General features: G+C 39.5%; 1 protein-coding gene across 2 annotated transcripts in view; it reads left to right on the plus strand.

The window, feature by feature from the left end:
• The first annotated feature begins 725 nt into the window (after nucleotides 1-725).
• LOC126298405 (MAM domain-containing glycosylphosphatidylinositol anchor protein 1-like) overlaps nucleotides 726-16,621 on the plus strand; it is a 1,040,893-nt gene continuing 1,024,997 nt past the window's right edge. The window contains exon 1 of one of the 2 annotated variants that reach the window (XM_049989722.1): nucleotides 726-984. In XM_049989722.1, the coding sequence (XP_049845679.1) occupies nucleotides 900-984 (85 nt within the window). In that variant the 5' untranslated portion in view covers nucleotides 726-899. The remainder of the gene's footprint in view (nucleotides 985-16,621) is intronic. The other variant, XM_049989721.1, reaches the window with a different exon arrangement.

Here is a 16,621-nt window from a genome sequence, read left to right on the forward strand (position 1 = left end):
CCTTTTTAAATTTTATTGGCAGATTTAGATTTCAGCTAGAAGCTAGCCATTTTCAATGAACTGTGGATGAAGCTCCACGAACGCTCTTCTGAGACTGAACGCTTCCGCTGGCCACCAGATTCCCCAGACGTGAATATTATTGAGCATATCTGGGATCCCCTGAAACATGCAGTTCAGGGGAGAGCTCCGCCCCTCGTACTCTTACATATTTATGGAAAGCCCTACAGGATTCACGGTGTTAGTTCCCTCCAGCACTACTTCAGACATTAATCGAGTCCATGTCATACCGTTTTGCGGCACTTCTGCGTGCTCGCCGGGCCGTACACGATATTAGGCAGATGTACCAGTCTCTTTGGGTCTCTAGTGTAGAAAGACTTTGTTACATCGGGGCGTGAATTGGTGTCTCTCTTTGAAGCATGACGAGTCTAAGGCTGGTATAGTCTGTAAGTACGGGGTACCGAGCAGTGCAGAACACTGACCCTTTCTATGGACGGAAATAGTGAAGAGGTGCGGAAAATTTATCTCTTATTTCCCGCAAACAGAAGAGAAGCTTGAGACTACCTTGAAGCACTCGCTTCTCCTTGTGTGACGGTTGTCCTCGGTGGTTACTGCCGCCGAAAGCAGATTAAGCGTCGCAGGATGTGGGCTGATAATTGGGGCCGCAGCCGGAAAACAGCAATATCTTTGAGCGCAGCCGTCCCCAGTGGCGCGAGATACAAACCGTTATCGCGGATGTGCAGCTCCACTGACCGGAATGGAAGTACAATGACGTTAGGACCCTCAGTGTATTTCCAGCCCTGGCACAGTTGTGCAACCTCCTGCTGTGGCGCTATGACATTCTCCTGAAGTGAACCACCGCGAAGTATTCCGAAAGACTTGTGTGAAGTGTGTTCCTGAAAATGAATTACTTGGCGATCACCTTAGCGTTGCTGTCGGTTGCAGTGATACCGGCGAATGGTGTTATTAAAGACAGAAAACGCACCAGTAAGTGAAATTCAGCTTCCTTATTACTTTACTCGCCGCAGTTTATGAAAAATGATAGACTTTTGTCCGAGTAGTGTGCATAGGTATTCCCAAAGCACATCTGTGCTGAATGTTCTCATGTAGTGTTGTATGAAGAAACCATTTCCTGCCAAAAACGTCCCTCTGACCTTGAAAATATTCGATTCATTATATTAAATATTTCACGAGTTACGTTGGGTTGTGAGATTGTGGATGAGGATGTGTAGTAGATGGGAGAAGAGTTCCACGCCGGTATAAGGATGTAGGCTCATGAGATACCCCTTCTCGAGATTATTTGTGCTTATACCGACACAGGAAAGCTAACCTAGGGCTACGAATAGTCAATGTTTTAAACGATTTATGATGTATCGTCGTTTTAATGAGCTATACACGAATTAAAATCTGACTACGTAGACTGCATACTATTAGGTCGCATGTATCCAGAGGCAGTAGCACTCTTTCGATCTACGATGTCTCATGAAACATAAAATTAAAACTTTTTAAGCAAGTGCTGTTAATTAGAATTTCACATGATCATGCAGTCGTGGAACGAAAGGCGTATCTTATAATATGTATCCATTATGTTCTCTAGTAATTCTTAGAGGCACCTCCATTATAATAACGGTATAAATGTAAATCAAACATAACTATAAATCCAAAGAAATATTTCTTTCTATCTATAACGAATTAGGTCCTATGTTTCAGTTGAAACATAAATCTGGAATTTCGTATAGGGATGTCTTGTTGACCAAAAGTAAACTGGAGCTCCCTGATCCATACCCTTCGCTCTTAACAATGTTACCGACATCAGTAAGCCCTAACGTTACGGCTAAACTTCCAGCAAGAGAAGGTCAGATGCGTAAGGTTTTACTATTTTACACTTTGGTCACATACCTGACTATATGACCTAGACCAATGGCCAAAAGAGTACAATTCATAGTATGTTGTATTCTGCAGTCGTGTATACTAATGTCGAGAATAATTCCTATTGTTTCTTACTTCTTGAAACGGCGATAAGGAGTTTCCATGCGACTCATGGAGGGAATCCCCATTGTGGTCCACTGGGTTGATATCCAGCAGTTATAGGGGTCACGGCTTCAAATGGAATTCATCGTGGTGGGCCTGAAACTACTGAAGCTCAACTCTTGCTAATGACACTAACAGTTTGTTTCCTTTCCTGCTTACCAGAGCGTGTTACAGGCTGCACTTTTCTCGATAAACGTTCACAGCAGTCAGATCCTCCTATCTGGACGTTTTCGCAGTCGGTTTTTGTCAGTAACTTTCCTCAAAATTTTAAAGAATTGTCATCAGATTGATATCAATGTTTTTCCCTTGGTTACTACAGGAATACCTTGCGACAATACATGCCTTCCAAGTAACGTAGGCGAACTATTTTGCATGGTAACTTGGTAGTAATTTTGCGTTCACTAATCACCGCTTGTTTCATTGACTTTCTAACACATTAAGTAAAATCACTTAGAAATATCGTAATTTAACGGGTCAGTTATACTGATTTCATTTCAGTTTTTCTACGTGAATGTCAGTTGGCTTCCTTGCACTGCACCACAAACAATCATATATTATCTCTTTTAAATATACGTTCTTCAACTAAAGAAAACGACTTAAGGCTATGTAGCTTTACATCATCTAGCAAATGAGGTGCAGACGCCAGCGACGCAGAGAGAAACAGAAAATGGCATCTGGATGATGGCGTTAGCGTCTTTTGAAATAAATTAAACAAGGAGAAAACACTGCAGTGGTAATGCAAATCATTACGCTTGTTTCTATACCGTGAAGATATAAATAATATTTGTAATTACATATATGTAGTCCCTGGTTGCTTCATTACTGTCTGTAGAGTGAATTTGAGTAAAAATTTAGTCAAACTTGCGAGTCTGTTTTGCCCACTAAACTTATCGTCCTCAGTCACCTGTTCCCGACTAAGAAATACATTTCCTTTCTTTCCGGAAACGCAACATTGCTTCGTCGGAAATTAGCTGTTGACAACGATAGTCGACCGAATAGGTCCCCAGCCAGGACACAAATTTGACTCGAGCTGATTCTATAGATGTAGAGACACAATACATGGAGAACTATAGAACCATTATCCTCTTCTACGTAATTTAAAAGATATAAATTAAGAACTTATCTTCAGCTTCAGAGAAAAATTATTGTATTTCAGTCTAACGAAAACTGAGCCATATATGTATTTAGCGTAATGGATCATTGTGCATTTAGTGTAATGGACCATTTTGATCTAGCGAACATTTTTCTTTTTTAAATGGGTATGCTGAGTATGAATTGCCGCTTCTAATGGGATTCATACATCTTGAGAAGCAATGTGACTCAGTTTCAATAAAACTCTATACAACAGCTCTTGCGAAGTAAGACATTTATTCTAGGTATCTCACTGTACAAAAGAATATATACGTATATTGGTTTTCCCAGGACAATGGGATTTTAAGAATTTGGAGATTACCTGTCACTCTAATCTTTTCTCAATAGCTGTACAGGAAATTTTCAGATTTTAAATTGCGAAAACGAAGAAGCAACATGTGTTGATCGAACACGTTTCAGGTACCCTCGTATCGTTGATAGCGCTGCACTGCTTGCTTGTGTTCAAATAATCTTCAACATCGTATGGGAGAATTTGATGCAGCAAGTTTGAAAGTATTTAAAGTTAACATTAATTACACTAAACTAGTGCACGATCAACACATCTAAGATAAAATATTACAGAAGTACATAGGGAAGTCATAGCCAGCTGCGGTGGCCGTGCGGTTCTGGCGCTGCAGTCTGGAACCGCGGGGCTGCTACGGTCGCTGGTTCGAATCCTGCCTCGGGCATGGGTGTGTGTGATGTCCTTAGGTTAGTTAGGTTTAAGTAGTTCTAAGTTCTAGGGGATTTATGACCTAAGATGTTGAGTCCCATAGTGCTCAGAGCCATTTGAACCATTTTTTAGGGAACTCAAACCCAGTTGAAGAGCAAGCAGGGACCAACTGTTAATAACAAATTCTACAAAGTAAGACTCGAATTGACTCTTTCCTACTTAAAGAAGAGTTAACAATATAAGTGGGTGTAAACATTCAAAATTTGTCTTAAAATAGTTTTTTGTGTAAATGCTTCTCCAGCAACGTGTGTCAATCACAGTGATACTCTGCGGTTCCTGTTGTAAACGGGAATTGCTGTAGAACACGAGTATTCACATGACCTTCAAGAACAACTATTCAACAGAAATATATCCTTAATTACCGCCTATGTGAAATACAGCTATATTTAATAAACAGACAAATTTATATCCCAGTTGTTAGTTCCTGAACCTGTTAATATAATTGACATAGCTAATAAAATCCTTCGACTATTTTAACTTCCCAAAGACTTACAGATGCACATCAGCGGTAATTTTTCTATGTAATTTCTTGTGATGGGGCAACGAAGTTCTGTATTTTATTGGAATCATTGCAGATTCCCAGTTAATTTTTTGGAGATAAGAATTGTCGTGGTGGCAACAGATAAAATATGATCAATACAAGTTGTAGCTGGTATTTCAGTAATTGTTTATGCATGTATTGTATCAATCCTTATTCTGGAGTAATTCAATCAGATTTCTTTATCATATTACAGAAGACATCAGTGTATTGGCATAATACTTCTATCGTGTCGTTTGCGAGTTTCTCAACACGCATGGTATTAACGTTATTATGCTTTAGATGATTGTTACACTAACTTTAGCCTAATTTTACCAGGACTAATAATTTAAAAGAGTCTGTTCATGTTCTCACATAGACTTTACAGCTCAATTTTATTAACGTTTACAGTAGGAAAATATGTCTTGATCTGCATGGGCTATTGACAGATTTCCACACACTAACACACATTCGTATGAAAATAATTCGGGATTGTAACCTTTGTCCATCCCAACATTTTCTACACAAAAGCAATTTTTTCTAAGCTATCCGTCTACTGTGCTATCTGTTTCCTGATTCTTACTGCATTGTAAATCAACAGATTTATTGTATCTGGCTATTCATCCTCGAATTTAATCCATTTCTGTCTTTCAATTCATGAATTATGTAGTGCATCATTTCTTTAAAATATGGTCAAGTCAGATAACCCAATAAGATATAACGTAAGAAATGTAGTGAAGTAGTTGCTCCACGATTCATTAAAATCTAGCATTGAGTTCTCTACTTTCAAACAAAATATACACAAGTACTTCTTTCGAAGTTGTCTGCAAGAACAGCATCTTTACGTATTTGTGTAGCATCGTCTTGTATCTGGATGTTTAATTTGGGACTGTAAAACAGCAGAAATTTTTTAAACGCAGAACATAATGACTTTCCAATATTTATTATCAAACTAACCTCATTTTCTTCCAGATTAGAGTGTATGTTTAACACTATATAGTTTCTCTCAACCTATGCGATTTAATGCTAGGTGAAGGTGAAATTGCGTCTCGGATCTAACAAGAAACTTAAGTTCACTAGTGTAGTTTAATTTTTCAGATATCTTTGTATCCTTGCCTTGTTAGCAGGAACATGTGTTGTACAGTGACACACTGTTTTACGGAATACCACCATTTTTCATTTATCAGTTTGAAAACGATGTATGCTGAAGTTAAATCTTACCGCTGTGTCTTTTAACTCATTATTTGAAGACACTGTCATAGTTCGTGATACTACTGATACATTTAACCTAGTATTATATTTTGATAATTTTTTTATCTAACGAATAGGAAATTATTTAATGAAGCTTACTTAAAATAAAACAATGTAATTTCGTCCACAATTAACCTCATAATCAAACCATTGTGACGAGAAGCTTACGGAAGGAAACAATGTTAGACATTTCACAATTTCTCCTTTCCGTAGTTATCTAATGGTTGCTGGTTCACTGGGTGCTCCCATGCCAGAAATACTATTGTTCACAAATCTATCACTAAGAAGTTTTTCCGGTAATTGACGTGATGTTACTCCCTGACGGACGGACAAAGGGGTGAAAATATCACCTCGAAAAGTACCATACCTAATTAGCCACAGACACGATCAAAATAGTCTTCGTTATGTGTGTCTGATTCATACAAGACAAGCACAGCTTTGGTTATTTGGATTTTATGTAGGTCTAAGTAATTTATAAATATTTATGGGAAAAATTATGTAAAGTTGCTGAAATACAGTTTAAACATGTAGCTAACTACCACACGTTCTAAACGGTGTCAAGTAGATGGGTCGACCGTGAAGATGTCTATCTTCTATTACTACAAACTGTGCTGAAAAGCCGCGCGGAATTAGCCGAGCGGCTGAGGAGCTGCAGTCAGACTGTGCGGCTGGTCCCGGCGGAGGTTCGAGTCCTCCCTCGGGCATGGGTGTGTGTGTTTGTCCTTAGGATAATTTAGGTTAAGTAGCGTGTAAGCTTAGGGACTGATGATCTTAGCAGTTGAGTCCCATAAGATTTCACACACATTTGAACATCTTTTTTGTGCCGAAAATTCAAAGAGAAGAAAATTAAAATGTGTTACAGTATTAGACATACTCCCAAATCAAGAAAGAACTACTAAACCTCAAGTTTAGAGAGCTGTATCTTTTTTTCCGGCATGCTCTTTACGTTCACTTACATTGAAATCAGTACAGATCTTTTATATGTTTCTTTCTAGAACATGACACAGTAAGGCCAACGTAGTTCCGCAATTGTATATAATCTGCAAGAAATTGTGTTTATTACATTCTGCAGTGTTCGTAGACGCTTGAATATATGAGTTATATTATGTGAAACTGCAATTTTTCTTTCAGTCAGACCCCGATTTAGGCGAGATATTCAGTTCTGATTGCCTTCCAACCCGTAGTGCTTTAGTTGCATCAGAATACCTGGTCCATCATCTTAAATTTTCTGCTGGGTTGTTTCAGTCCCAGCTCTCTTCTTTTCCATCTGTAAAATAAAACGTCCCATACTCAAGAACTGAACGCAGGGGCAGAATTTGCAGGGGTCCTGCACCGCCGCTCGTGCCAAGGTCCCAGTGGAGATGCCTTCCTCCGACCTGTTATGAAGGGTCATGTGTGTATCTGTGTTTAGTGGACCATCATGATGAGTGCTTGTACAGTACAGTGTTGTGTTTGTTTTGTCATGGATGAAGGGATGGGAGAGGATGAAACGCGATGCCGGCCCATAGCCTACTCCCCTCGAAAAGCACCACGGAGGGCGGCAAACTTAACGTCCCCATGCACTGGGCGGATCACCATCAACAGTGCTATATGCATTCACTTCATGAGACACTGCGGAGAGGCTTGTAATTTAAACCAGCACATTAGTGCAATGACTGGTGGTCAGCAACTTTACACCACGACCTCTGCTACTCCTGCCGGCCAAATACTGGTTTAGCGACCTCAGTTACGGAGTCGGGTTTTCCCTATGTAGTTACTGGTTTATAGTTAATTTCGTGTTCACTTATAATATAGTGATTAGAAAGTAGCTTAACAAGTACATTAATTCACTGTATTAATGACCATGCTGTTTAAAGCTGATGTTTACATTTATGACGACACTGTTATGCCTTATCTACAAATGAAAAGGAAGGTCCTTTTAATTTAGTATATACGGTCGTTGTGCACACAGCACTCCATGGAGTCGCCAATCAGTCTTATGATCCATACCTTCCTTAAGCATCAGTCACGATCTGTCTTTAACGAATACACTATTTAATTCAGTACTGTGCATATGATTTCATCACATTAAATAATGCTCTTTCTTCACTACGATTCAAATGTAACTGATAACAAACGAAGACTATTGCTTGACTAAATATAAGGCACACTTGCACAACGAATCCCTTTCTTTCAATACTGCTCGCCAATTTCAAATTTCCTAGTTCCTTCTTTTTCAAGATATGTGCAAAAAATAGTGTTTTATAATTATTCATAAATTTCACTCGTTTGAAGTTTGCTCAAAATATTTTGTTTCACATATAATACCAACGGAGAGTCATTATCTTCACGAATTTTTCCGTAGTGATATGGATACTGGAAAACAGGAAAAATTAATATTGGCTACTTCTAGAAATTTGTATAGCCAACAAACGTCAGCGCAAAACAGCGAGTGTCCTAACCGGCGGGCACATACAGTTTCCTGCCCATGATATGACGCATATCAGCAGGGTGTCCCTATGGCGTGATTCTGGGAGCTACAGAGGGGACTCAGCAGATAAAGTTTCGGTATTGGACCCATGTCTGGAAACATTCATTTCAGATACATAACAGATTTGAAGATGAAAGGGTGCCTTCGTCAAATCCACTTGTAACTATGACATCACATACTAATTTCCTCAGACTGAAACAACCTCTGCGAGAAACTGGTACTCTCAACAAGGAGGGCTGATTGTGGTAGTCCACGGACACTCAGCGCTCTTGTCTTTCAGATGGATGTGTTTCGCCATATAGGAGATAACGCACCGACGAGTACTCTAAATATTACCCAAGCCACATGGAACTGTGGAGCACACATGTCAGAGCTCATTTTCTCAGCTGAGTGAAGCGGGAAATTTTCAAATGATCTGAACTTCAAATTATACTTGCATCAAAACCAAACATTCCATTTTCCGATAGGAATTCCTTATCAAAACTTTAGCTAATACAAAGGGAATGGTCCAATTCGACATGTCGAAACTTGCGCCGAATATTTTTTATACATTAAGAATACGGATAAAGAAACATACTTGCCAAATTTTAGCTGCTAAGAGGCACTGTAAACACTTTAAAAAAATTGAAAACTGCCAAATTCGTAACCTCACAGGCGGTTGGAGAAATATACGCTACTACCAGAGCCGTGCATGCCTAACAAGGTGGGCGTATACACTGTCCGAGTGAACTATGTTGATACACGGTGCGATGGCTGACGTGAGCGACGATGAAAGCATTTCCCATTTGCAGTCTTTTCCACAAGCCACCACGCAGAGTCAACTTAGTTTGCGTGAACAGTACTTGATTAACGGCACTTCTGTAAAAAGACAGCACGACGCAAAGCGATCGTAATTGTAAAGCGAATTCCGTAAACTGTTATCGATGCAGATAAAACCGAATTAATATCCACTTTATTTTCTTCTGATATGTCTGCTAATAGCATTTGCCCATCAGGTCCCAGAGTTTTTCAATAATGTAGAATCCACTTAATGTTCTCAGTCTTGCAAAGATGAAATATGAAGAACATGATATGCAATCGACATCACCAACTTCTTCTGTATACCTACGTATCTTTTATTTGTTACTTAATTTCTTGGTAATTCATTCGAATGATGTCAACCTTTCGTTATAAATTTGTGGAAACTCTTGTAGAAATGGGTAAGAACTCTGAATTGTGGTTAGAATGATAATTTTTGTCCCAATAAGTGTCCGGAATAAGAATACCTTCCTATCCCAAAGGAAACATGTACAAAAACAGCTTTCAGTAACGAAGAATACGCCGTGACTTTTCAGTTAAACGAAGGAGGGTGAAAACCCCGAAAAAGAAGTATATGTGTGAAGCCGATTTCGTTTCGTAAAATCTGAACGTGAGCTGTATAAATGGAAGACAGAAGTAAGAAATATGCTTGAAATGAAACTCGCGAAAATGTGAAAGAAAAACGTATTCGAAAGATTTGGAATTGCTCGTGAGAGAGAATGCAATGCATTCGCCGAGTCGCGCGCTATGCAGGAAGGGCTGTACAAACTGCTGTTATAAGCGGTTGTCATGCGGAAAAATGGGTACCTTCAACAATTTTTTAAATACTGGCAGTGGGCTTTAGCAGCTAAAATTTTGACATTGCATTTCCTTTAGTGATTTTTTTTTTTTGTGTGTGTACAAAATTCCAGGGTAGGCCCCGACATACCGGACTGCATTATTCCCTTGTAAGTCTCCTGTACAAACCCTCGAAGCCTGTAAGAAGAACTGTGAAGTACCTGTATAATTTAATATACCTCACAGGACTGAGTCTCCATTTCTGAGTAATCATCCTGTTTGGCTGCCTTGTTGAGGATCCGGACTCAATACCAGGTAATGCCAGGGATATGTCCCACATGGGAGGAAAATAACGAGGTGAACTCAGCTTCGTGAAGCCAGCTGAGTAGTTTTTTAAATGAGACGTAGAGGCTTCAAGGTCTATAAAACTGGCAATCGCCAGAGGAGGCTGGTATGCTGAACCCATGCTCATCCTTACCGCATACGAATAACGCCATAATGAAATAGAATGTCTCGGCAGTAGGTGAGCAGTTTATTGTCGTCTGGTTATATATATATATATATATATATATATATATATATATATATATATATATATAGAGAGAGAGAGAGAGAGAGAGAGAGAGAGAGAGAGGGGGGGGGTACTTTCTACGATTGAAATCAGCTTGTACGCCGTGTTAACTGCCTGGTCCTTTTCCTTTTTTTCCGAGATATTTGCTGCCTCACTGTAGACGCTTTAATATAAGAAAACAGATAAGGAAAATTTTGTTTCTGTCATCCGTATTAATGGCTTCTGGGTAAGATGTTCACCTGTCTCGCACTCAAGCGCTCGGACAATAACATCAGTGGCGGATCGTTACGACCTGATTTGGACACAGTGCAGTGCTTTCCATAAATTCCGGATAGTGTCTTTGTTACAAATACTGTGTTTTTAAAGTTGTCGCTCGTTTCTTGCATTCCGCTATTTGAAACGTACTCTCGGTGGTGTGTTTACAAGCTAGTGTTAACACCTGCCTTCCATTTAACCCTTACAAGTTGTTTTGGGTTCATTATGGTGCTTTACATAATTTCCTGATAACTTCGGTTTAATACTGTTGTTAGAAAGTGTGGGGTTTTCAGTTTTCATTCCCTTCGTGTCTCCTACTACCTACGTTCAACGAGCATCTGTCGTGTTATTTACGTCTGCCTGAAGCCTGGACGTTAGCTGCACAACTCCCCGAAAGACAAGTTTTTACTAAGTATTCCTTTATTAAACTTCCTGGCAGATTAAAACTGTGTGCCCGACCGAGACTCGAACTCGGGACCTTTGCCTTTCGCGGGCAAGTGCTCTCCAACTGAGCTACCTTTATTGCAGCTGAAGTGTGTTGCAGAGTTTGTGTTATTGTTAGAGTATCGTCATATGTGACAAATGTGAATGTCGCCATAGGTTAATAGGTACGGGAGAAACATATCAGGATTCTGGGTTCGTGTTTCACTGAGTCAGAAAAAGGGTATGATGAGGCTTTTACACGGAGTTTTAGATTATATGGTCATAAAAAATAAGATCGTGGAACACGGCAGTAAGATTGGAGTCATTCAGGCAATATTAGAAAAGGCATATCTTCAATTGGAGAGATTGAAGCGGGAAAGAGAAAACGGGACCTGGGATAAGGTGACAAATATCGGTGAAAGGAGGAAACCTCAGAAATCACATTTCGAATTCCTGTTAGCAATCATTTTTACTTGTTACCTGAAGTAGGAGAAGAGCCTCAACCAGTGTTTGAGATAAGTATAGTGCAGCAGACTCTTGATAACGACTTTAAGTCTAGCTCGGTAGAAAAAACACACAGAAAAGAGACGTGCTGCCAAGGAACAGTTACGGGAGAGATACAGGCCAATTGCTACAGGAAAAGCTAAGTGTAGAATACCAGGTCACAAGCATCGTGAAACCACGCGTCAAGCTTAGCCGGGTGATAGAACATTGGGGCTTGTGCAGAGAGTTTAGTAGCGAGGATAAGGTATTCATAGCAAGAGGAGAAGGAAACGGCTGTCTAGAAATCTACAGTATGGAATTAGAGGTCACCTGGAGGAAACAGCATCAGCAACTGAGAACATTCATGTGACGTGAATGTTTTGCAGCAACATGACCAGCCCTGTATTAACACGACTATTAGGAATGTGAACAAAGAGCTGAACGAATTGATTTTGCCTGAAACAAAATTTCATATCTGTTCCGTGTCTGTTGCTGTGACTGGAAGAAGGGGTACACAGGTAGTGAATGGCCTGCACCTCAATAGGAGAGGGAAGCGAAGATTAGTTGAGCATCTTGCAAAAAGTGTGAGGTGGGACGCAATGCTAAATACTTGTGATTAATAGAGACAAGGAGGCTCTTTTTTAAGGTTAGAACCAGGTTGCACACAGACAGTATTGAAAAAACTAAAGCAGAAGATAACCATAATGTATGTAACCGTTTCCAAAACATAGATTTGTAGCATCAGGCAATTAGAAGATTGAAAAACAAGGTAGAGGAGCTTCTTGTATGCCTAAAAGGTGTGTCAGATTCTAAAATGATGGATGCTCTAAGCCCCTCTGAACACCACATATCCACAGGTATGGAGAATTTAAATATCACTGACAATAGACCCGCCTCATTTTCGTGTAGTGTTAACATGGAAAAACAAAGAGTAGCAACCTATGCAAAAGTTGGACAAAAGGTGAAAAATTTTGAAACAAATAGTTATTGTGTTGATCAGAACCGAGAAGCATGTGCTTGACAGTTGTTACTGCAGAATACTGCTCTCGTAATTTCATCAGTTTACATATCCCCTCTAGGAAATTCGCAGCTGTCAATGAGGAATGTAGATGCAGTATTGAGCTACTTGTCAAAAAAATGGTTCAAATGGCTCTGAGCACTATGGGACTTAACATCGATGTTCATCAGTCCCCTAGAACTTAGAACTACTTAAACCTGACTAACCTAAGGACATCACACAACACCCAGCCATCACGAGGCAGAGAAAATCCCTGACCCCGCCGGGAATCGAACCCGGGAACCCGGGCGTAGGAAGCGAGAACGCTACCGCACGACCACGAGATGCGAGTCGCTACTTGTCAGTCAAGCAGAAACAGTTAGTAGTTCGTGTAGATTTCAATATAATTCAAATACACGGAAAGAAAAATGTACTAGAATCATTTTTTGGCTGCTTCAGTCTTATTTCAGTAGTCAATATTCCAAATTGTGTGCAGTGAGATAGGGGGACACTGAATAACAACATTTTTATAGATATTATCCAGGCTTAAACAATTCGTGCTTGGTCGGTTGCTAATTGACTATCTGGTCATTATGTATAATTAACGGAAATAAACATGACACCTTACAGTCATGATGCTGGTTCATGCACAACAGTGTGGTTTACTAATGAGAACAGGATACAGCAACATACAAATTCAGTTTATTCCATTCTATATTTAATTCAGTATTTGGAAGTTGCTCCCCTAAATATATCCAGAAAATCCTTAAAAAGACAAGTAAGCCGTGGTTAACTAAGGGAATTAAAAATTAATGGACAAGGAAGAGGAAATTTGATTTCAGAGTTAAAGTGAGAATCTGACATTACTTGCTGACTAATATTACTGTAGTACATTAAGGAAATTTATTAAAGTGTTCACCAGTATGGACGCCCTGACAGTGTACAAGATACCATAACTAGTAAAATGAATGGCAATGTTGTAACTAACGATTCACAAGCTGCGAGTACTTTTAACATTGTATCAGCAAAAAAAGGATTAAATGGTTCAGTTGAAGAAGCAAGAGAATATATTAAAAATGTCTTTCCATAAGGCTTTAAGCAAGTAGATGTAGCACTAAGAATCCTCACTGAAATTAACAGAGCTATAAAAATTACAAAACGAGAAAGGTCATGCGGAGTTGAAGAAATTTCAGACAGAAATCTGGAAAGTAAGTATGACCGAGATGTGTGGCGAAGTGCTTAACACACTGGACTCGCATTCGGGAGGACGGCGGTTCAAACCCATGTCCTGCCACTCTGATTTACGTTTTCCGTGATTTCTCTAAATCACGTCAAAAATATGGCGGGATGGTTCCTTTTAAAGGGCACGGGCGCCTGCCTTTCCCATCCTTCCTTAATCCAAAGGGGCCGATTACATCGCTGATTGGTACCTCCCCCGAATCAACCAACCAAAAAACAGATAAATATAGAATTGTTGACCCAATTCGTAAGAAAGGTGACAAGACGGACTTAAACAATAACCATCCAGTTTCCTTGCTGTTAACCTTTTCCAAAGCATTCGAAAAAAAGAATATATTCAAGAGTAGTCTCATACTTAAGTGGAAACGATTTACTTAGCAAATAGCAGTTTGGATTGCAGAAGGGTTGCTAGGCGGATAACGCTATTTATTCACTCACTTATCAAACAGTAAAAGCTATAAACAATAAAATATCGCCAGTTGGTATTTTGTGATCTTTTCGTTGCGTCATGTTGTGTATATCATGTAGCTCCCTTAGACAAAATCACGTTGTATGGTTTTGATGGTTTTATGCACAGATAATTTGAATCATACTTAACGAAGGGTGTGCAAAATTTTGTGCTGTATAATTCAAACAATGTCGGAAGTGTAGAAAATTTTAGAGACTGGGAAGAAATCACAAATGGGGCCCCACTGTGTACAATTTTGAATTAACTCCCACTCCTTATAATATATGTGAATGTCCTTCCACTAAACATTTAACATGCAGAATTGATACATTTTGCAGACGATACCAGTGTTACAATAAATCCCATTACAGAAAAAGCAACATAAGTGATGGTAAATGACATTTTATAGAGAGTTATATAGTGGTTGTCAGATAATGGAGTCTCCCTAGATTTTGGAAAAGATACACTGTATTCAGTATAACAAATAGGCTCACAAATAGAGTCACACGAGCAGGAGTCAGTGAACAGGGGAGAATGCTCCAAATGTTTGGGTATGCATATTGGTGCAAACTCGAATTGGAAGAAGCATATTACTGTGCTTCTCAAACAATTGAGTTCAGCTACTTTTGCTCTTCGCATATTTTGTATATTTCCACTAAATGTCTTAAGGGACTCACTACTTACACAGAACTACTTCTTAATAATTGGTAGCCAGTGAAAGAAACATGGGTCTGTGTGTAATTGGATGTGCAGGACTAAAATATAACGTGTCCGTTAATGTTCACAATAATCCTCTACATATATTCTTTAAACTGACACGTTTCACATCATTTCGATAAAAAAAATGGTTCATATGGCTCTGAGCACTATGGGACTTGACATCGATGGTCTTCAGTCCCCTAGAACTTAGAACTACTTAAACCTAACTAACCTAAGGACATCACACAACAGCCAACCATCACGAGGCAGAGAAAACCCCTGACCCCGCCGGGAATCTAACTCGGGAACCCGGGCGTGGGAAGCGAGAACGCTACCGCACGACCACGAAATGCGGGCATTTCGATAAAAGAATCGTTCGAAGGAGCTACGGTACATGTAACGAGATGACATCGAATTCCTTCCGTTTAGGGAACTGCAGCATCACTTAGTAGGTTAGTAATATGTTCGACATTTCATGTACGCGCTTTACAAAAAATTATACGGAACGAATAAGTTTACAGGCTATGCGCAGACGATTGGATTGTGTAAATTTACAGAGGAGTTTTAACAGTAGAGTGGCTGATATTTAATGTAAAAGGACATACTAGTCTTTTTTTAATATTCGTGTTGTATGTGAAACAGATATTCACCAATAAAGAAAATGGGGGGGGGGGGGGATGGGGTGGGGGGAGGCTGAAACACACAGGGTGGCCTGTGCTGAGAAATAATTGTTGAAAAAAAATCGATACGTTACACCGTTCACCAGTTAGTTGGCATTGAACTTAGTTAATATGGCCTTTGCGTGGACAGATTCAAGCGGCCCACCTGAGACGGTGTCCCCAAAACATGTATTTTGTGTAGTTTCCTGTAAGCGAGTAAGACGACGATACAAAAATTGGACATAGGACGATAGTAAGAATCGATCTGAGCTAAAGGCTGAGCAGTCTCGGGCGGTATCATCAATGTTATGAGAAGAACTGAGTCTAATTGTATCAGGTAGGCAGCTTCCTTCTGCGCGCGTAACGGCCTGATTGGCTAAATTCAACGCTAATTAACTCAAACCGGGAACTTATCGAACCTTTTTCTTAAGAATTATTTCTCAATACAACCTACTCTGCAACACCCTTTCAAGCGTTTTGGGCTGTCTCTGAACACCCTGTATATTTTCATAATATACATTTTACGCTACCCGTGTTTAATTAAAGTTTTGTCTATGAAATAAAGGAAGTTAGCCGGAAAAACTATTTTAGACTAGATTTAAAATAAGCTGTTTTACCCAAAAAACCTGTTTACGTTCATAGACAAATGACCAAATATTTTGTTGGCAGCCTTTTGAATTTGCTTTGGAGCCACCGACAGCTCGACTGCTGTTGAAGCTGTGGACGCTAATATCATTATTACACTGCAATGATATATCGTCCTGTTATGCCACGACTTTGCAAAACTGGCCATTTTAAATTGACAGCATCATCGGTTAATTTTCTTGTTATGGCAAGACCTCGAATAAGTTGCCTTGGTAGTGTAGGAATAAAACACGAGGTCATTATACCTAAAACGTAAAATAAGCGTATTTTGCAACCACACAACAGTCAAGGTACACATTCCTGCGTTTCGGCGCTCTGTTAAGAGCACGCAGAGCTCTGCCAAAACAATATTGGGTAGACACTCTTACAAGTTCTCTTACGTTTTTAACAGTCACGTATTTTGTTGTTTACTTCAGTTCACGGGTATCAGTGTGACATAACACTGATTTAACAGTCCAGTTAATTACACATGATGTTATTGCTGGACAAAAATGTAT

This window comes from Schistocerca gregaria, chromosome X (genome assembly GCF_023897955.1).
Source record: "Schistocerca gregaria isolate iqSchGreg1 chromosome X, iqSchGreg1.2, whole genome shotgun sequence".
In the NCBI taxonomy this organism is placed as follows: Eukaryota; Metazoa; Arthropoda; class Insecta; order Orthoptera; family Acrididae; genus Schistocerca; species Schistocerca gregaria.